Source organism: Hypanus sabinus, chromosome 22 (genome assembly GCF_030144855.1).
Source record: "Hypanus sabinus isolate sHypSab1 chromosome 22, sHypSab1.hap1, whole genome shotgun sequence".
NCBI lineage: Eukaryota > Metazoa > Chordata > Chondrichthyes > Myliobatiformes > Dasyatidae > Hypanus > Hypanus sabinus.
Window position 1 is genome coordinate 20,793,549 of NC_082727.1, and position 22,765 is coordinate 20,816,313.

General features: G+C 44.0%; 1 protein-coding gene across 5 annotated transcripts in view; it reads left to right on the forward strand.

Moving 5' to 3' along the window:
* The window catches only part of cfap43 (cilia and flagella associated protein 43), a 113,153-nt gene that overhangs the window by 55,233 nt on the left and 35,155 nt on the right, over positions 1–22,765 (forward strand). For 4 of the 5 annotated variants that reach the window (XM_059947215.1, XM_059947216.1, XM_059947219.1 and 1 more), the window contains 8 exons: positions 4,078–4,207; positions 9,770–9,913; positions 11,470–11,547; positions 15,876–16,001; positions 16,675–16,779; positions 17,487–17,603; positions 19,309–19,512; positions 21,477–21,683. In XM_059947215.1, coding sequence (XP_059803198.1) covers positions 4,078–4,207; positions 9,770–9,913; positions 11,470–11,547; positions 15,876–16,001; positions 16,675–16,779; positions 17,487–17,603; positions 19,309–19,512; positions 21,477–21,683 — 1,111 coding nt within the window. The remainder of the gene's footprint in view (positions 1–4,077; positions 4,208–9,769; positions 9,914–11,469; positions 11,548–15,875; positions 16,002–16,674; positions 16,780–17,486; positions 17,604–19,308; positions 19,513–21,476; positions 21,684–22,765) is intronic. The other variant, XM_059947217.1, reaches the window with a different exon arrangement.

A 22,765-nucleotide genomic window follows, 5' to 3' on the forward strand; every position in this document is an offset into this window, starting at 1 on the left:
GTAAAGATCCCCTAGTGACCACAATATTATCTATCATATTCCAGAGGCAGCATTTGAAGGTGAACAACACAGGTCCAATGGCAAAATAAGCGCAATTGTATGAAGGTAGAGTTATCTAAAGTGGACTTGAAAACGAAGCTAATAGGTTAACGGGGTTAGATAAACAAAGTTATGTGGACAGGGTTAGATGAGCAGTGTTCTATTTAAGCAACTGGTTCATAATTCTCATCAGGAATTTATCCCAGATAAAGGATTGCACGAGAAAGAGACACAGTTTGGTTAACGAAGGAGGGCAAGGATAATGTTAAATTGAAAAGTCGAGCATACAGTGTGGCAGCAACTGGCGGTGGTTTTGGGATTTCAGTAACAATAGACTAAGAACTCATAGGAAGGGATAAATGTCTCGAGTGTGGAACATCTCGAGAACAATGCTGGTAAGTTAATGACACCCTAACCCTAATTACAGAAAACAAGGACATGGAAGGTACATCAAATCAATAGTTTTGCATCTCTTTACCATGGAAGAGATAGCAAATATGCCCAAGTTAAGAGATGGATTAATTTCAAGTAACATGGAAGAACTTGTAAAAATCCCAATTACAAGAAATAATGTGTCAGAAATAATGTAGAGCTAATGGCAGACACATTGCCAGGACCCGATGACCTACACCTGAAGGATTCAAATGAAGTGGCTGCAGAGGTAATGGTATCATTGGTTGAAATTTCTCTTGAACCAGAGTGAATAACTTCATTCACCCCAACACTAAACTGTTCCCCCATCTACGGGCCCACTCTTAAGGACTCTATAACTCATGTTTTTGATATTTATCACTTTTTTCATTATTATTATTTTCTGTTCCTTTGTGCTTGCACATTTTGTTGCCTTTTGCACATTGGTTGTTTGTCCATCATTATTGTGTACGTGATTTCAATGATTCTATTGTGTTTCTTTGTATCTGCTGTGAGTGCCCACAACAAAATGAATCTCAGGATAGTATATGGTAATACATAAATTTATTTTTAACTTTGAAAATTTTCAAACCTCACTAAATTCTGGAAGGCACCATAAAATTAGAAACAGCTAATATGGCATCCTTGTTCAAAGAGAAAGGAAGATAAAAGGTGAGAAACTACAAGCCAGTTAGTTTAACAGCTGTTGTTGGCAAGGCACCAGAGTCAATAACCAGAGGAAACAGCTACAAACAAGGGAAAATCTGCAGATGCTGGACCCAAGCAGGCTAAGCAGCATCTATGAGAAAAAGTACAGTCAACGTTTCGAGCCGAAACCTTTCAGCAGGACTGAGGAAACAGCTAATCAGTTTGCAAAGTTGAATATAATCAAATTTAATCAACAAAATTTTTATGAAAGACAAGTCATGTGTGACAAATTTGCTCGTGTTTGAGAATGTGACAGTGAGAGTTGATAGAGGGGAACTGTAGATTTAGATTTCCAAAAGGTATGAGGGGTGATTGGTAAGTTCTTGACTTAAGGTAGAAGGAGTCAATTTTAGAAAACCTAGCACATTTATTTTTCAACATAGTCCCTTCCTACATGTACACACTTAGTCCAGCGGTCTTGGAGCATACATAGAAACATAGAAAATAGGTGCAGGAGTAGGCCATTCGGCCCTTCGAGCCTGCGCCGCCATTCAGTATGATCATGGCTGATCATCCAACTCAGAACCCTGTACCTGCTTTCTCTCCATACCCCCTGATCCCTTTAGCCACAAGGGCCATATCTAACTTCCTCTTAAATATAGCCAATGAACTGGCCTCCACTGTTTCCTGTGGCAGAGAATTCCACAGATTCACCACTCTCTGTGTGAAGAAGTTTTTCCTCATCTCGGTCCTAAAAGGCTTCCCCTTTATCCTTAAACTGTGACCCCTCGTTCTGGACTTCCCCAACATCGGAAACAATCTTCCTGCATCTAGCCTGTACAATCCCTTTAGAATTTTATACATTTCAATAAGATCCCCCCTCAATCTTCTAAATTCCAGTGAGTATAAGCCTAGTCGATCCAGCCTTTCTTCATGTGAAAGTTCTGCCATCCCAGGAATCAATCTGATGAACCTTCTTTGTACTCCCTCTATGGCAAGAATGTCTTTCCTCAAATTAGGGGACCAAAACTGCACACAATACTCTAGGTGCGGTCTCACCAAGGCCTTGTACAACTGCAGTAGAACCTCCCTGCTCCTGTACTCAAATCCTTTTGCTATGAATGTCAACATATCATTTGCCTTTTTCACTGTCTGCTGTACCTGCATGCCCACCTTCAATGACTGGTGTACAATGACACCCAGGTCTCGTTGCACCTCCCCTTTTCCTAATCAGCCACAATTCAGATAATAATCTGTTTTCCTGTTCTTGCAACCAAAGTGGATAACCTCACATTTATCCACATTAAATTACATCTGCCAATAATTTGCCCACTCACCTAACCTATCCAAGTCACCCTGCATCCTCTTAGCATCCTCCTCACAGCTAACATCGCCACCCAGCTTCGTGTCATCAGCAAACTTGGAGATGCTGCATTTAATTCCCTCGTCTAAATCATTAATATATGTTGTAAACAAGCACTGAGCCTTGCGGCACCCCACTAGTCACTGCCTGTCATTCTGAAAAGGTTCTGTTTACTCCCACTCTTTGCTTCCTGCCTGCCAACCAATTCTCTATCCACATCAATACCATACCCCCAATACTGTGTGCTTTAAGTTTGCACACTAATCTCCTGTGTGGGACCTTGTCAAAAGCCTTTTGAAAATCTAAATATACCACATCCCTTCGATATACGGATCCCTTCTTTGTAGAAGTGGTCCACTGCAGGGGTGATTGATAAGTTCGTGGCCCAAGGTAGAAGGAGATGAGTTATACAGCTCTCGTTACATGCATGTGCAGTTCAACTCTTTGAGTGAAAATGCAGTAAGTTTGAAGTTAATAACTCATCTCCTTCCACTGTGGGCCATGAACTTATCAATCACCCCATGCTGTGGGCCACTTCTGGAAGTCCAAGACACCGACTTCTACAAAGAAAGGATCCGTATGCTCCACGACTGCTGGACTAAGTGTGTAAATGTAGGAAAAATAAATGTGCTAGTTTTTCTAAAATTGTCTCCTACCTTAGGCCACGAAGTTATCATCGTATTCAGTAAAATGTTACATAAGAGCAGGGTCTTAGCCCAATTTATTAGAGGAAGTATGTTAGCATAGATTGAAAATATTTTGTAAAGTATAAAACAGAATTGGAATAAATAGGATTCTTTCAAGGATGGCTCGGAGATAGGTTTTTGGCCCTCAGATGTTGTTGACCTGGAGGTTGGTAACTGATGTAAGATTTGTAGGTGTATCGATGATATGAATGTCAGTGGAAGGGCATGTTGTGATGAAACCACTATGTTTCTGTCACAGCGTATAGATAGACTGAATGACTGGGCAAAAACCTTTCAAAAGGAGTGAGGAAGTAGAAGGTTATGCACTTCAGTAAGAAAGATAAAGATTAGCTTTATTTATCACACATATATCGAAACAAACAGTGAAATACGTCATTTGCGTCAAACACCATCACAGTCCTAAAATGTGCCAAGGCAGCCTGCAAGTGTCACCATGCTTCCATTGCCAACATAGCATGCCCATAACTCATTTACCCTTAACCATATGTCTTTGGAATGTGGGAGAAAACTTGTGCGGTCATGGGGACAACAGATAGCAGCAGGAATTGAACTTCGATTAATGATCACTAGCTCTGTAATTGTATTGTAACCCAACGACCATACTTCCGTGCCACTCCCTACTATGCTGGCAATTAATCTGAAGATTATTGCCTAAACAGCGTGACACTACAGATGAATGACAGTGAAAGGGATCACATGTTGTAGTGCACAAGTTACACCTGGTTAACAGGCAGATCCAATAGGTAGTTGAGACAAACAGTATAAGGATCTCCATCAATGTCACCCATCAGCTTTCTCTTTTTCAGAATGAATTCCCTGGGCTGTCCTGCTTTTCCCATCAGTCAGACCTCTGGTTTAGGGTTTGGCTATCTTCTTCTCTGCTCTGCTAATGATGATTAATTTTTGTAGCTTTGACATGACAAATGCAGTGCAGATCAAGGCAGCGATGGAATACAGTAACTCCACAATTACGTTGCTGAACCAGACCTCCAAAGTAGAGAACAAAGTCCTAAACCTGATGGAACAGAAGCAGCATCTGGTGAGAAATCATTTAGATTTCAATGAGGCAAAATAAAATCAGTATTATCATTTATATATGACTCTCCACAGCACCATAAGACACAGGAGCAGAATTAAGCCATTTGACACATTGAGTTTGCTCCACTATTCCATCACAGCTTATTTAGTTTTCCCTCTCAACCCCATTCTCCTGCCTCCTCCCCATAGCTGTTGAAACCTTGACTAATCAAGAACCTATCAAGTTCTGCTTTCAATATACCCAGTGACTTGGCCTCCACAGCCATCTGCAGCAACGAATTCCACAGATTCACCAACCTTTGGCTAAAGAAATTCCTTTGGCCCTAGACTTTCCTAATCTACTACTACCGGAAACATCCTCTTCACCTCCAGTCTATCCAGGCCTTCTAATGTTCCAAGCCCCCTTGGTTTAGCCCCTTCCCACCAACATCCACAACACTTCCCATGCTCTTGATCTCCTCAACAACTTTCAATTCCCTGGCCCTGACCACTTAATTTTCTCCATGGATGTCCAGTTCCTATACACTTATATCCCCCATCAAGAAGACCTTAAAGTTCTCTTCTTCCTCGGCAAAAGACCCAACCAACCAGTTTCCCTCCACCATCACCTTCTTCTGTCTGGCAGATCTGCTCTTCACCATTAACAATTTCTCCTTCATCTCTTCCTACTTCCTCCAAACTGCATTGGTGCTGCTTCATGCACCCATGCTGAGCTTGTCTATTTCATCAATGTTGCCTCCATATTCCATCCTGCCCTTAAATTCACTTGGTCCATTTCAGACACCTCTCCCCCTTTTCTTGATCTCTCTCTCTATTTCTGGAGACAAGATGTCTACTGACATCTTTTATAAACCTATCAATTCCTAGGGCTAACTTGACTATACTTTTCCCCTCTCTGTCCCGAGCTATTCCCTTTTCTCAGTTCCTTCATCTCCACTACATCTGTTTCCAGAATGAGGCTTTCCTTTCCAGGACATCAGAGGTATCCTCCTTCTTCAAAAAATTGTGTTTCCCTTCCCCCATCGTAGATGATGCCCTCACCCGCATTTCCTCCCTTTCCTGGGCATCCACACTCACTCCTTTTTCCCTCCACCTTAACATCTTGTCCTCTTCTATCACCCCATGAGCCTTTGGATCTTCTCCGCAACCTCTGCCATCTTCTATATGATCTTACCACCAAACACTCTCCCACTCTCTGATTTCCATTATTCACTTGTCCATACATCCCTCCCCACTAATCTCCCTTCTGGCACATATCCCTACAAGTGAGAGAAGTGCTGTGCCTGTGATGAGAGGCCTAGGTGAGGATGGTTAGGACCCAAGTGCTGGACTATCCAAGACTAAAATCAAAACTTGCTATGAGACTGAAATGAGGACAGGGTTCTAAACTATGCACTAGATAGGAATCCAAAGTAGAGCTGATGATTGGGCACCAAAGTTCAATTCAGGTACCCTTTAAATATTAAAATCCTGATGCCAAAACATGCCGCAAATTTGCATGTGGGCCTGAGTCCTTAAAGTGGCTGCACCAGCTATACATATTCTGGAGAGTCAGCGTGTCTAAATCGCAAAAACTGGCACGGTTGGGTGCATATCATAACACCAAAAACATGACTCGAATTGTGGACCCTGATCTGACCATGTCTACCAGAAATCTGTGGATCCTGAAGACTTGATGCAGGACAATCTCAATCATGTCTGCTACTGATGGTACTTTCTCCAAAACAATGTATTTGCTGGCCTTTGTAAATTGATCTACAATTATCATGATGACTGTCTTCCCCTTGGAAGGCAGAAGACCCGTGACAAAGTACATGGAGATAATTCACCCCAGTCGGTAGGTCAGAACAAAATTGAACCAGTTAAAAGAGAAGAGACCACCTGGCCTGCCTGGAATTGAGATGTTTGGCCCCCTGAATATAAGCTAGGTTGTTGTGGTCTGTCCAGACAATAAAAGGATTCTTGGTCCCCTCAAGCCAGAGATGATATTCCTCCAAAGCCAACTTGACCGTGAGCAGCTCACAATTTCTGATGTCATAGCTCACCTCTGTTGGGGATAGCCTCCTGGAGAAGGAAGGACACGGGTGTGGTTTATTGTCCGAAGGTGTCATTGAGATCCACCGCCACGATGAAGGGAAGTCCGGGTTAGGTGAAACCAAAATGGGAGCTGTCGTGAACCACTGTTTTGAGCTCTGCAAAAGCAGCGTCCACTTTGGTAGTCCAAACAAATGGGCCCATGGATCTCTTAGAGTTGTCAACAGAGTCACCACTAAGCTGAAGTTCCTGATGAATGTTCTGTAAAAGTTGGCAAATCCCAGGAATCATTGGACTTGTTTCACATTGGATGGTTGTAGCCTATCTCTGACTGCCTGCTTCTTAGTAGGGCCCATCTTGAGAATGCCATTAGAGATGATAAGCCTCAAAAATGAAACAGAGGTTACGTGAAATTCAGATTTCTCCAGCTTGACATAAAGTCCATGACCTAGAAGCCTCTTTAAGATATCTCTGATGTGAGCAACGTGCTCCTCCATGGATTTCTAGAAAATTAAGGTAACATCCAAGTAGATGAAGCTGTACTTATGGAGAGCATCCCAGAGCCTGGAAAACTGCTGGCACATTCGCAAAGCTGAAGGGGATAACCAGCTACTCATAGTGCCCTGTCAATGTGTTGATGCAGTCTTCCACTTGTCACCCTACTTTCTGCAGATTGTACACACTGCACAAGTCTAGCTTTGAAGATACTCTTGTCCTTTGAGAATCAAAGGCAGTATTCATGAGTGGAATGGGGTAACGATTCTTCGCCATTATAAGAATCTGCCCTCTATAATCAATGTACGACCACAGGCTCCTGTCCTTTTCCTGTATGAATTAGAAGCTTGCGCCGGCTGGTAAGGTGGAGGGCCAAATGAATCCCATGGGATGAGCCTCTTTTATTTACTCTTGCATAGTGCTTCTCTCCAGGTCTGAGACCGTGTATAATCGACCCCTGTGGGGGACAAGTACCAGGCAGTAGATCTATTCCACAATCGTAGGGTTGATACAGTGGAAAAGTTGAGGCATTTCCCTTGCTGAAGACCTCTATCAAATCCTTGTAGATGGAAAGGATTTCAATCAGCTTGGATGTTGCAACTACCCCTACTGTCCCTCCAAAGACAACTCCTGAGGGTCCTCAGGTCACAGGGATGATTCAGCAGACCTCAGAGTCTCTTCCACAGGTTCTTTTAGAGTATTTTGTTGAAACAGAGACCAAATCAGAGTCCAAGTCCTCATCCTTATCCTCAGATGATGACAATGAGGCACTATGAATGGTCCTTCTACTCTTGGGACTAGGCTCCAAGGGACTATGTTTAGGAACCTTTCCCTTGGACAGAACCTGTTAACTGGCTCCCCTAGGCTTGGCTGCTAGGGCTCCAGACTGCTTGGGCACATCCTTGGTGGGCCTCTTGGCTTGCTCCTGAACTAGAGACCCTCTCTCTCCAGTTCCTGCACTCTCCCAACTAGACAGGGTCAGGACTCGCACAGCCCTGTTGACTGGAGCCTGCTTGTCTGTCCTTGGAGGCAGGACTGGGTCTCCTGAAAGCTCCCAGATACGCCAAGCAAAAGTCTTCTTCCTTGTCAGCTACTGGCCTTGGTAGTGTCTGAGGGTTGGAATAACAAACTGAAAACATTCCCTCTTGCAACTTGACCTTGCAATGATTCTCCCTTCCTTCCAGTTCATGGAAGGGTTATGTTTGGACAGCCAAGGGTGCCCGAGCATCAGGGGTATGTGAAGAAAATTGATGGTATGGAAACAAATGTCCTTCGCATGTTCTCTTATCCTCATTCACAAAATCAATGTCTACTGCAGGATCTGCCAGGATCCAAGAGGATGATAATCCAGGGCAGTTGTGGGCATGAGCTGGCTCAACTCCTGTTGAACTGATGAGTGGTCCTCAAGTCCAGGAAATCACCAGCTATCCCAGTGTCCACAAAGACTTTCACCTTTCACCAGGAGATCTCAGCCTTCAGCATGACGCCAGTACAGTTGAGAGAGCTAGCTGCCACCGTCACCATCCTCCTGATGCTTGTACAGTCTCAGCAGTTCTCCTGACAGCTACAGGTAACCTGACTCCCCACAGCAGTAGCTGCAGCCTTGACTGTGATGCTGGGACCTCTCATTGGAGAAGAATCATGTGCAGCTGATCTGCATAGGCTCAAAAAGGCCCGGTGCAGGAGATGGGCTGGTCATTGTCCAAGGTCAGGAAGTGGAACTATAATGCATTGAGGATGGTCTTGGTCTAGCCCTCTTCAACCTCTTGAGATAGACCCAGTTTCGCTCCGCCAGGTGCTTATCATGCCAGAAGAACTGATCAATCAGTGCCCTTAAGTTCTCAATTGGTTCTCCCAAAACAAGCACATCCTTTAATTCACCTCAGAATCTGTGGTGGTATAGAGTGGCTAAGGCCTCCCTGTTCCAGCCACACTCCTCAGCAGAAGTCCGAAACTCCATTCACCAGCTGCTGACTGACTACCTTGATGCTCCTTCAGCACATAGTCTGAGGCTCTGTTTGCTCCTATGGGATGATGGAACACCTTCTTCATGGTGTTCATGAATTCCTCCAAATCTGAGCAAATATCCGACCTCCTAGGCCAGGGCTCTCCTGGTAGGAGAGAGATCATGAAGGCCACCTCTCCACACTCCGTAGGGAACTGGGATGACTGGAACTCAAACACCAGCGAACGCTGAGTGAGGAATCCCCAGCAAGAAACCCAGGTCAGCACCGAACCTCTCTGGGGTTGGAAGATGAACTAACTCTGCAGACTGACTGACAACCTCACCTGAGCAACTCTGACTTCCTCCTTGCAATAGTTGGTACATGATGACCTAGGTCGTGTATCTCCAGGCTCTGTCTAGAAATTTTCTCACTGTGGCTCGCCACCTCTGACAAAAGACTCCAATACTCTGCTGGGTCCATGTTAGGCTCAAACTGTGACCAAGGCGAGGATGGTAAGGACCCAAGTGCTGGAGTATCCTATTCTAGAATCAAGAGATGAAATGAGGGCAGGGTTCTAAACAAGAAACTAGATGAGAATCCAAAGTAGAGCTGATGATTGAGTACCAAATCTCAGTTCAGGTGCTCTTTAAATATTAAAATCCTGGCACCAAACCATGGCTGCTGAGTAGCAAGGTGGGCCTGAGTCTTTAAAGGGGCCGCACCTGCTACCCATATTCTGGAGAGTCAGAGCATCTAAACCCCAGAAGCTGGAGCAGTTGGATGCATGCCATAACAATACCTGCCCATTCACCTCCTCCCTCACCTCCATTCAGGGACCCAAATAGTCCTTCCAGGTGAGGTAACACTTCACCTGCGAATCTGTTGGGCTCGTCTATTGATAAACCTCTTTGTCAAGCACTTCTGCTCCATCAGTTTAGGCTGAGATACATATTTTCCAAGGTCTTTATTGCTGAGGGGAAGTGTTTTACCAGGGAGAACATGAAGGATAGGCCTGTACATAGACATACTTACGTTACTAGAAATGACCAAGTAATTTCTAACACTTCATCCTTTCATTGGCGTTACAGGACATCAAAGAAGATCATCCTCACCCCACGTCCAAAAGCCCAACACTGGATACGTCCTCCAACATCTCCCACAGCTTTGCTGACGATGGTGAAACATCAGATAGATTGAAAACAGAAACGTGGCTGGAAATGAAAGCAGCTGAAGTGAGTCCCTGGCAGAGAAGAGTGACTGAGGGACACCTGAGGAGAGTGACTGAGGGACACGTGAAGAGAATGACTGAGGGATACGTGAGGAGAGTGACTGAGGGACACGTGAAGAGAGTGACTGAGGGACATCTGAGGAGAGTGACTGAGGGATACGTGAAGAGAGTGACTGAGGGATACGTGAAGAGAGTGACTGAGGGATACGTGAAGAGAGTGACTGAGGGATATGTGCGGAGAATGACTGAGGGATACGTGAGGAGAGTGACTGAGGGAGATCTGAGGAGAGTGACTGAGGGAGATCTGAGGAGAGTGACTGAGGGATACGTGAGGAGAGTGACAGGGATACGTGAGGAGAGTGACTGAGGGACACGTGAAGAGAGTGACTGAGGGATATGTGAGGAGAGTGACAGAGGGATAGCTGCTGCTTAAGTTAAATGAGGTAATAGTGCTGATCTTCAGAGGGATGCAATCAAATGGGTCCATGTTGTGTGATTGAGGGACAGTTCAAAGTTTCCAACAGAGTGTGAGTGGGACAAAACCCTGGACTATTCACACTGATGTCTTGTACAGCAGGAATCTCAGTGCAGTATGCGTTCAGTCAAGTCTGGGCAATGTTCCACCCCTATGGGAACATGTCCATGTGCAGGCAAGCAGGTACTGCACAAGACTGCAATGGGCCACAACTCCTCGTTAGGTCGAATATCCCTGCCATTCATGGTACAGGCATGTAACATGTCTGTTCTCTACTGGGGAGGTATTGTCCAGAATTTCTGCAGTGCCTTAGCAGGAGATGAGAGCAGATGTTATAAAAGTGGAATGCAGCTTACATACATGAAGGTATCAAGCTGTTCACAAGGAACACAATGGTGAATCAGCTGGGTGGAGGGGAGAGTGTGGTGGCAGATCTAATCTCTGCTGTGGGTTGTATGTACAGTCACTATTTCAGGTCTCAGCTCTCACTTAGTTGGGAAGGAGACCAGGGTAACATCTCATGATGCAGATGCCCTTAAACAGACAGCTCTACTGTGATGCCTGCTATAGTCAAGCAGTCTGCCATTAATCCCCAGCTCAGTTGTCTGATGTCAGATGACTCTTCGTAAACTTGCTACCCCTGATAGAATTGCATTTGTGAGAGAGGTGAGGCAGAAGTAGCAAAAATATATGGGTGGGGTGGGTATGGTGGGCAGGAATACTAATACATTCATCCCTCCAGAGAAGGCACAGTCAATTGACAGCTTCAGATAATTGCATGGCTGTGCTACGGTGGGGTGGGGGCATTGGCAATCCTGGGCTGAAAGAATGCTGGATTTCTTTCTTCAATGAATTAACCTGAAGTGACATTGTTTTATAAACTTCCAGTAATTTCTCCATTCAACTGAATAGAGACCAGATTTTTCTTTCAAACTACGCAGAGGATAGCCCTGAGAGAATTGCACTCAAGTTCTGAAGTATTAGTCGTTAATGAGGGCAGAAAATCCTCAGGCGTTAATTTCCCCAAGTGGGGCTATGTGTTTGATGGAGGTTGAGCAGCTGACTGTGACTATCTGTCTCCCCAGGCAACCAAGAAAGACAACATCAACAATGCAGAGGTCAAAGCTCATCTCAGAGAAGGAATCCAAAAACTTCGTCAAACAGTGAGCACCCCGGCAATCCGTCTCCCTTTGTTATAGCCATGAAACCTGCCCCAGGTGGCCCCACCTGCCCAAAGTCCTGAGGCTTCCAGATGTGAGAGTGACTAGAGGACACCAAGGGTAACTTCTCCACTGCACACATTCAGGACTCTTAGCCCATGTGGCAGAGGAGGACATATAGTTCATTGGCCACCATCCCCTTCTCAGTGTCGAAAGTCCAGCATTCCCCATGCTCCTCAGGTCCTCTTGAACTTCAATGTTGCACAACCACAGGCTTCAACTGAATCCACCCACAAACCACTGGATACCATCACCACCTGTGTCAGCTTAGGACATCTTACTGCACTCAACTGTTTCTGTTCAGGACAAAAGTGGCCAGCTGGAAACCCCTAGGGGAGGGCATGCTTGCATTCTGATGTATATAATCGAAGGTTCTTTCAGAAGTCGGGAAAGAAGCACAAAACCTGTTGCTTCATGATTGTTTTATTAAGCATTAATTGAACAAGAAAAATCTAAAATGAGCAGTGATAAAGTAAGTGAAGAGAGGGAGAGGCAAAAGAGAAAAAAAGATGTTGCTGCTACACGGTTAGCTCTTTTTACAGTATATCCATAGATAAGAAACATTCTATTTAGATTTGCACATTAAAGGCAGATAATCAGAAAGCCCTGTGAAGCTACTGAGGTTTCCAGAATTATACAAATGTAACCAGTAGGGGGCACATTGAACAATTGCATTTACACACGGTGGACACTAGGAAACATCATTACATGTAGCATGTTAGTGTAGAAATAGCAGGGGCTCTGACTGAAATATTTCAATGTCATTAGAAACAGGGATGTAATAAATGTCATTAGAAATGGGGATGGTGCCAGAGGATTGGTGTATTGCTCATGTGGTTCCATTGTTTAAAAAGGGTTCTAAGGATAAACCTAGCAATTATAGGCCTGTCAGTTTGACATCAGTGGTGGGTAAATTAATGGAAAGTATTCTTAGAGATGGTATATATAATTATCTGGATAGACAGGGTCTGATTAGGAACAGTCAACATGGATTTGTGCGTGGAAGGTCATGTTTGACAAATCTTATTGACTTTTTTGAAGAGGTTACGAGGGAAGTTGATGAGGGTAAAGCAGTGGATGTTGTCTATATGGACTTCAGTAAGGCCTTTGACAAGGTTCTGCATGGAAGGTTAGTTAGGAAGGTTCAATCGTTAGGTATTAATATTGAAATAGTAAAATGGATTCAACAGCGGCTGGATGGGAGATGCCAGAGAATAGTGGTGGATAACTGTTTGTCAGGTTGGAGGCCGGTGACTAGTGGTGTGCCTCAGGGATTTGTACTGGGTCCAATGTTGTTTGTCATATACATTAATGATCTGGATGATGGGGTGGTAAATTGGATTAGTAAGTATGCAGATGATACTAAGATAGGTGGCGTTGTGGATAATGAAGTAGGTTTTCAAAGTTTGCAGAGAGATTTAGGCCAGTTAGAAGAGTGGGCTAAGTGATGGCAGATGGAACTTAATGCTGATAAGTGTGAGGTGCTACATTTTGGTAGGAATAATCCAAATAGGACATACATGGTAAATGGTAGGGCATTGAAGAATGCAGTAGAACAGAGTGATCTTGGAAAAAAGGTGCATAGTTCCCTGAAGGTGGAATCTCATGTGGATAGGGTGGTGAAGAAAGCTTTTGGTATGCTGGCCTTTATAAGTCAGAGCATTAGTATAGGAGTTGGGATGTGATGTTAAAATTGTACAAGGCATTGGTAAGGCAGAATTTGGAGTATTGTGTACAGTTCTGGTCACTGAATTATAGGAAAGATGTCAACAAAATAGAGAGAGTACAGAGAAGATTTACTAGAATGTTACTTGGGTTTCAGCACCTAAGTTACAGGGAAAGGTTGAACAAGTTAGGTCTTTATTCTTTAGAGCACAGAAGGTTGAGGGGAGACTTGATAGAGGTATTTAAAATTATGAGGGGGATAGATAGAGTTGACGTGGATAGGCTTTCTCCATTGAGAGTAGGGGTGATTCAAACAAGAGGACATGAGTTGAGACTTTGGGGGCAAAGGTTTAAGGGTAACATGAGGGGGAATTTCTTTACTCAGAGAGTGGTAGCTGTGTGGAATGAGCTTCCAGTAGAAGTGGTAGAGGCAGGTTCGGTATTGTTATTTAAAGCAAAATCAGATAGGTATATGGACAGGAAAGGAATGGAGGGTTATGGGCTGAGTGCGTGTCAGTGGGATTAGGTGAGAGTAAGCATTCGGCATGGACTAGAAGGACTGAGATGGCCTGTTTCCATGCCGTAATTGTTATATGCATATATGTATCTAAGTAACGATATAATATACAAGCAGCTAATCAATTGCTAAGCTGCAAAAAATAACAATTAAAAAGTCTAAACCAACAAGATCTGCCATGACTCCCCCTCCACCACCCAATCTGTGACAACCCTGTACCTTCCTCCACAGTACAGGATCTTGTACTGAATGTGTTCATACTCAACAGTGATCCAGTGAGACCATCCAAATTTTTCAGAATAAATAGTAGCAAGAATGGAAACAGGAGCAAGAGAAGGATAAGGCTCCTGGAATTTGCTCCACCAGTTTCATGAGATCATGGTTGGCCTCTCTCTATAACACCTTGTAGCTCAAATACCTGCCACACTCCACCCAGAATATACTCAGTGTCTCTGCATCCACATCTTCCTCTGGGAGAAAGGATTTCAAATATTCACTATCCACTGAGAGAAGAAATTGCTCCTCATGTCCTAAGTGGCAATTCCTGATTCTGAATTCCAGATCCTAGTTCCAGATTCCCCAAAAGGAGAAACCTTTTCACTATCCATCATTCAGCCCATCAATGCTATGCTCTCTTTCTGTCCATGGACCCTCAATTTGTCTCTCTAATCCCTCTCTCTCTACCTGCACCTTTCACTTTCTTTGAACTTCTCACAGTCTGCTGACCCATCTGTCTGTGTATCATCAACAAACTTAGCTACAGTCCACTCAAAGTCAAGTTTATTGTCATACTGTGTGTAAGTACATGTATGCAGAGGTACAGTGAAAAACACACAGCATCATCACAGGCACATAACATCACATAAGCAGCAATAAACAATAATTATATACACATTTTATAGGAAAAAACACAATTAGGACAAAAACGTTCATCTTAGTACAAAGTGATTTAAATGGTCATACCATTGTTAAACTAATGATTAGGATTTTACCACTGGTTCTCAAACAGAATGGTTGAAGGGAGGTAGCTGTTCTTGAACTTGTTGCCGTGGGACTTCTGTAATTAATACAGAGAGTAAGTAGTTGTGGCCCCAGCACCGATCCTTGTGGCACTCCACTGGTTACCAACTGTCAGTGTTTATCCTCACTGAATTCTGTTAGTTCTTTGTAGATCCCTGAACCACAACCCCGTGTGCTCTTTCTCATCCTGTGGCATCATATCTAATGCTTTTGACATGAGGATGAATTTGTTTTCAGAGGGTGCTTGCAATTCTCCCCCTCAGAGAGCAGGAGGTTTACAGTCATCAAGGCTGAAACTAATAGATTCTTGTGCAGTATGAGAATCAGAATAAGCACCTCTCAACTAAGAAATTAACCCAAGGAGCAGAACCTGAGAATAAGCCAATCAATGAACTGAATCAGACAGGGCAGGGAAGTGTATGCTGTTGATCAGGGTCTGGACAAGGGGCCGAATGGTCTTCATGTTGTGACTCACCAGTTGATGCTGTCTCACATCAAAGAGTGCAAAGATTTATGAAATCATCGCCTGGACTGAAGGGTCTGAGTTATAAGGTGGGCAGTCTAGGTCTGTATTTTTTGGAGTGCAGGAGACTGAGGAATAACCACACAGAGGTAGCACAAAATGCACAGATAGGGTGAATGCGCAGTCTTTATCGAAGGGTTGTGGAATCAAGAGTTAGAGGGAATAGTTCTAATAAGAGAGGGAAGATTTAAAAGGAGTCCAAAGGCAAACTTTATGTGGAGGATAGTGTATATAATGGAACACTCTCAGAGGAAGTAAGTGGTTAAGGCAGGTACAATAACATCATTTGAAAGACAAGTGCCTTTGCTGAAGAGCCTGCTTCTATACTGAATTACTCTATGACTTTAACACTCTACTTTGAACAACCATGTTGTAACAGGATCCAAGGTAATTCTTTTCAGACATCAGGACTGAGCTCTCTCCGAATTATTGACCATTGAAATTGAGTGACTAGACACTATCAGGAACAAGCTTAGGATAGTTGGCTGGGTGGAAAAACTGTACCAAAGCTGTGCATGGTTTGCATCACCTTCTGATTTTGTCCAGATCCACCTGATGATGATTGAAAATGAGAGAGTACCTGAGAACGAGCGCTTGGATCAGCACGAGTTTAACCTCAATCTGAAGGAACAACAGCGTCTGCATGCCGAGGGAGAGGAAAAAGTGGCCAAGGTGACATCAAAGACTGTTCTGACGCATGTACTTTCTCTGTAACAGTGAAACGAGGCTTGTTTCTGCTGTTGTTGTTTTGTTGCTTATGTTCTGCTGGACATTGTGGACTTGCTATGTTGGCACCAGATTGTGTGGTGATTCTTCTGGGCTGCTCCCTGTTAACACAAACAATGCAATTCTCTGCATGCTTCGATGTACATGTGACAAATAAACTCAAATCTTGAACAGCACCAGCTGCCTTTGGAATGGGTTACTTGAGTGCATTCTGTCACTGATTAGAAATCTTTACCAGTAAAATCAGTGTAAGTTTGGTTCATGCAGAAAGCTTCCTGAAATCTAGGCTAACCTTGATCTTTCCAATCTTTCATTCTCCTGATCATTTCCAACTATCCCATTCTAATGAAAGTCTCAGATTTGAAACAATCTGTTCCTCCCTTTACATATGCTGGTTGATGCACATGAGGATGCCCAGCATTTCCTGTTTCTATTGCTCTTCTAACTCCTATTGTTGATCACCTCATGTTGCTTTTTGATGGGCCTTGTGTCTTGGGCAGTTCTTCTGTGTGGACTGTGCATCTGTGTGGACTGTGCCAGCACGAGCCAGGCATTTGTAAGTGTAAGGACTTACACTGTGTAAGGACTGCTCACTGTGCAGAGTTTAACTCATCAATAGGTCCGTGAGTCCATTGAGATGAAGAACCTGGCAAACCGGTACCTGTGTGAGGTGATTAAGGAAGAATGCTGGGACAAGATGGCTGTGAAGGGCCGGACGCTGGAGGTAATGGAACAAAGTTCAGATGGCAGGTTCTGAGCGTTTGGGTGTGGGGTTGCCTGTTTGTCTTTTCAGCTGCAAGGTCGGTGTTAGATGGGGCAAGGCTGCAACTCTCCCTTGGTCCCCAGGGCAGGGGATGCAAAGATATTATGACAGGGGAATTCATGGAAGATTAGCACTCAAAAGGGCAAAGCCTCAGTAGAAGTGTACCCAATACAGGGTGTTTGGAAAGTTGCCGTACCTGCAGATGAGCAACATAATGTACCAGGGAGGTGTGATGGAGAGTGAGTGTGCCTGCTGAAGGAGCAATGCAGAGAAAGAGTGCCCAATGGAGAAACAACGCACAACAAATACACTAAAGGAAGTGTCAGTGAAGAACTGGGATGGAGCAGAGAGGGTGCCATCACAAAGTTAGTGTCCCACAGGGGCATATGATGGAGGGTTAGTGTCCCACAGGGGCATATGATGGAGAGTTAGTGTACACAAGGCGGAGGGCTATGATAGAGAGCCTGTATACAAAAGGCAGAGGGATATGATGGAAATCCTGTGTACACAAAGCAGGGGGATATGATAAAGAGCCTGTGTACAGAAGGTAGGGGATATGATGGAGAGCCAGTGTACACAGGATGGGATTGGTATTCTTTGGATGGGTGTGATGCAGTCAGTGTACACAAGGGAGCAGACAATGACTTGATATACCTTGTACTTTGCAGGCTTTTTATTCGGGATTATCTGTGAGGAATTATCCAATGAGAGAGCGCAGCAAGGAGGAGCTAGAGCTCCTCAGACAGATTGAATGGCAGAGGACAATCGAACTGATGGATATGAAGGTACCTCTCTCCCACGGATCCCCTCACTGACAGTGCTCTGGTGCAGAATAGTACTGCGCTGTAGTGTTCTATGTTCTATGAAACTGTGTCAGAGTGAGTGCAGACAAATTCCCTCAAATTATGTTGTAATCCCTGTAGTAATTTCCCTAATTAGGTTGTACATAGTGGGATTGCAGTTCAGACAAAAGTGCAGGATGTCCTCAAAGATCAACCACCTTAATGGTCCATCCTGGGTATAAGATATCTAGTTCAGTCTAAAATCAGTGGTGGGGAAATAATGAGGGATGTAATATCAGAACATCTTGAAAACAATAATAGGATACAATAGCATCAAAGTGGATTTGAGAGAGTGAAATTGTGTTTGAATAACCCATTGAAATTCCCTGAGGTTGTCACTGGTAGAATAGAGTAGATATGGGGTTATCAGTGGATGTAGTTAGACTTTCAGAGGACACTTGATAACATTCCACACAAAAGGCTGATCAACAAGGTATGGCATGGACTGAGAAATAGTTGACAATCAGAGGGGAATAAAGAGGTTAGTAGGCTATGAACTGTAGGCTATTGTAGAGTTCTGTGTCTGGATTCAAGCTGTTTACAATCTGTTATAAGAGGCATAAATAGAAGGGGTATAGGCAGTCTTTTTTCCCAGGGTGGAAACCTCAGACACCAGAAAGAACAATTTTAATGTGAGAAGAGGAGTGTCTAAAGGAGATATGCAAGGCAATTTTTTTTTTAAAACACAGAGAGTGGTTAGTGCCTGGACCAGCCGGTAAAATCCTAATTATATTGCCCCTCAGCTGAAGTAGTGTGTACAGTTTAGTTCCTTACCTTAAAAAGGGATTTCCTGCATAGAAGCAGGGTAAAAGTGATTCAGCAGACAGGTCATGAGATGGTAGGTGTGCTGTATGAAGAAAGATTGAGTTAAACAAGGTCTGTTTGCTCAAAGGTGGGGAGAAGGCAGGAGAATCGAGTTGAAAGGAAAAATAAATCAGCTATGATGGAATGGCAGAGCAGACTTGATGGACAGAAAGGCCTTGTCTTATGGTCTTAATTAGCCACTATTAATTATTCCTAAAGGGGGTATGTGATATGGGATGGTATGGGGGGTGGTGTGGACATAGGGCATTGGTGTTAATGGGTATGACTCTAAGAATAAACAGCAAGGAAATGATTGTGGGAATGGGATAACTGAGAACCAATATAGACTTAATGGGACAAATGCCCTTCTATTCATCAGGGAAATGAGACAAGGAACCTTAGAAGGGTTTAAAATAAAAAATTAGGATTTTAAAATGGGGAGGTTGCTAAAACATGCATTTCTACAAGGAACTGTTGAAGACTAGTCAACAGTGGAGTGAGTCAAAAGGGAAAAGATATTGAGCAATGCACAGGAAGTGTCAGGGAAAGACACCATTCTCTGTGTGGGGTCTCGTAAATGATACTCGGAAAATGCTGCAATCCTGGACACAGTCAAAGTCACTGCATGTCATGGCAGCGACACACCACGGCACCCACCAGGTAATCGGGTGCAGGGTCACACGTGTCTCCAGACAGAGGGTCAACAGTCCAGGCACTGCTGTACACTGCCTTCCTATCAGTGGTGTGAGATGAGTCTATGTTGCTTAGAATCAGGAACAGCATGACATAGCTAACAGCTTGAGGGTCCTGTAGTGATGGGGCTTTATCTTCATTCTGCCTGAAGGCTCGAAAAGATATTGTAGAGACACAGCTGAAGAAGGAGGAGAAGGAAGAAGAGGAAACAGAGGAAGAAGACTCAAAGGAGGAGGAGAGCGTGGCGCTGAAAGGCAGTCTGACATCCCAGTACGGAGTGGTGAACCCATACCTATACAAGCAGGTAGATCTGCACACAAGGGATGAGAAGATTAATCAGATCATCTTCTTGCAGGTAAGGAAAGCAAGGAGAACATATCCCAACACCATATCTAAGAAAGGATGTGCTGGTCTTGGAGAGGGTCCAAAGAATGTCCACGAGAATGATCCCAGGAATGAAAGGGCTGACATACGAGGAGCATTTGACGTCTCTGGACTTGTACTCACTAGAATTTAGAAGGTTGGGTGGGGGGGGGGGATCTACAGAGTATTGATAGGCCGAGATCAAGCAGATGTAGAAAGAATGTTTCCTATAGTGGGAGAGTCTAGGACCAGAGGGCACAGCCTCAGAATAGAAGGTGTCCCTTTAGATGAGGGGGAATTGTAGCTCACAGAAGTCAGTTGAAGCCAAGTCATGTCTACTGGGTGTGTCAGACATTGAACTGAGGGTGGGTAAGGCAGGAATCAGCACCTAAGTGCACTTGAACTCTAGCCCTTTCCAACCCCTACAGTTCAGCAGATGTCCTGTGTGCCTGGCCTCTCTAAAATACTGCAGCATCCAGTCAGTTAGTCCCATGGAGTCAGCAATAAAGACAAATCAATGGCCCATTCAGGCACTGTCAGCAGATTGCAGTCTTGGATCCTCTAGCCTCTGTGTGATACCAGCAATGTGTTCAATTCTTAATGTCTTAATTCTCAACTACCCCAGCATGCCTCCTGGTCCATGGGCAGTGGGGTGGGCACTAAGAACCGCCATTGTCATCTAATAGAAGGATTTCACACCCAGACTAATCTAGAAGTATACAACGCTCCTTTACATGAGTGCCACAGACAGTACTCTGCATACCTTTAACAAGTTTAGCCTGAAGCGAAGGACCTTATCTAGCAACTGTGGGGAAAGCTGTGATATTCTCTGTGTAACTCTCTCACCATTGGCTCATAATGAGTTAGCTATTACTGTGAATACTAACTATCAACAACATAACTCTACAATGCATAGGAATAATGATGAAAAGGCCATCATAAATAACCAGGTCTAGGATGGATATGATTTGGGTAAACATAAAATATAAAAGTTTGAATGTTTCTTCCAATGGAAAACAAGATAATTACCTGTATGACCACTGGTCAAACAAATTTATGTTAGCCAGGAACCAATAATTCAGCTCACACCAGTATAAACTTAGATTTAAATTGTATTAACAAAATGCTTCAAGCTATAACAAACAAAATAAGTAAAGGGCGCATCATATATGTTAGTCTATAGTGTGCATGGAATTGTTGGAGCTCACTATCATGTATGTAATCAATCCAATTTGCTTCACTTTGTTTACTCATAGTACCGAAACAGTTCTACACTGTAGAACCAGTCCCAGCAAAAAAATATCCATGCCACATCCAAGGAAAAAGGCATCAACCTCTATCCAATATTGTGTGCTCGCTGCTAACTGAGCTGTCTGCATATTCTATGTGAACCCATAGACTGCATGAGGATTTTCTGACATCTGTACCTATTCTTCCAAATTTGCTTCAATGTGCATTTCACCATGTTCTTCCACTATATTTGTTTTCCAGTTGCATTCTCCTCCTTTCTTCTTCTTTCTTCCCAAACTTTCCCTAGAAAATGGCTCCCCTTCTCTTCCCTTGCTCCCTCTAGAATGGCTACCGTTGTCATTCATTTCTTTCTCCGGGGCATCTTATTGTCCAAAATGTTAGCAAGACAAATTCTATTGGCTAATTATGATGTGCCTAACTTAATTGAATTTTTATTTTAAACAGGAAAATGAAATACGATTATATAATGTAATTAAAAGAACACTTTTTAAAGATTTGCTTTTTGAGGGCATCGACGGAAAATAAAATGCCCCAGAGAATAACTGCATTAATAAAATAACACATGGTCTTAAAGCAAGATATTACATATGATCTCCAATCCCTGGCTCCCTCACCATGTTTCTGTCACTGGTCCAAGCTTCACCCTCTGCCAAGCTGAATTACTGGTCACTTCCCACATTTTATCACTGCCTCCTGTGATTCAAGGATGTGATTTACAACATCAAGACTCAGTTCAACAAGGAGTTTGACGCAACCTACAAGCAAAAAGAGACCGAGATCTCCCGAGTGAACGATAGGAACATCCGTATCAGGGAGATAATGATGCAGCTAGATATGAACGAGGCCATCTGGGTGCCTGCAATGAGCAATGATGAGAAGCCAGAGCGAGATTTTGTGGTACAGGACTCAGAGGTAATGCGAGGACTGTGAGACTGTCTGCCGTGTCTGAGCTCTCTCCATGCTGCACAATCTGGATGGGACTGGATGGGTGGGTGTGGGGAGTTCATTATTGCTTGAGACAACACCAGAACCATCATCACTAACCTTTCACCAAGGTTGTTCTCCACCTGCACACTGACCCCTTTGCAAACACTGCTCTCCTCCCCTGCACACTGACCCCATTCCCAGACAATGCCTAACTCTTCCCCTAGAGTGAGATTTTCCCTAACAACTCCCCTCAGTGCACACACTGACCACTAGACATACCATTCCTACCCTGTGCATCAGCCCTGGTGCGCACCTGCCCTATGCACCCCATCTGCACTGCCCATGCCCCATGCAATGCCCCTGCCCTGTGCACTATCTCTGTGCTCTTCCCCTCCCACTCACACACAGATCCTTCCTATGGGTATTGTCCTCTGCCCTGCACATTCTTGATATGGAAAGAAACTACTTCTTCTAGGATGGAGAATCCAGAACAGTGTGACAGAACATAAAATTAGTATCATGCCAATTTGGTGGGCTGAGAGACTACTGGCCTTTCTATGTCTGCCACGACTTCCGACAGGCTTGGCTTGAAGCGAGGGACCTCAGGGGCAATATGAGGGGACATTCCTCACTAGTGGTGGAGAGGAAATCGGGACATCTCCTTGGGAAAGAAGGCAATTAATGAGGGTCTTTTGATGATTTCACATCTGGGATTTACTTATGGATGCAATGTCCCTGTGATACTGCTGCCTGTAGGATTTTCATTGCACCCGTTTTATGTTTACATGTACTTGTGTATTTGACAATAAACTTCACTCTGACTTTGGCATTAAGGGCTATAGATCTGAGTTGCAAGCTAAAATTGAGGCAGAGATCTCCTGTGGTTTCAGTTAATGCCGACCAGAGTCATCACTTCCTCCTCTGTCCCTGAGAATAGTGTGTGCAGTAGGCTTTCTGCCTCTCCGCACACAGTGTCCTGCTCCTCCTGCAGCTTCAGTGAACCAACACTGTAACCCTCTAGGACCATAGGATGTGGCACTGTAGATCAGTCAGCTCATTTTGAATTG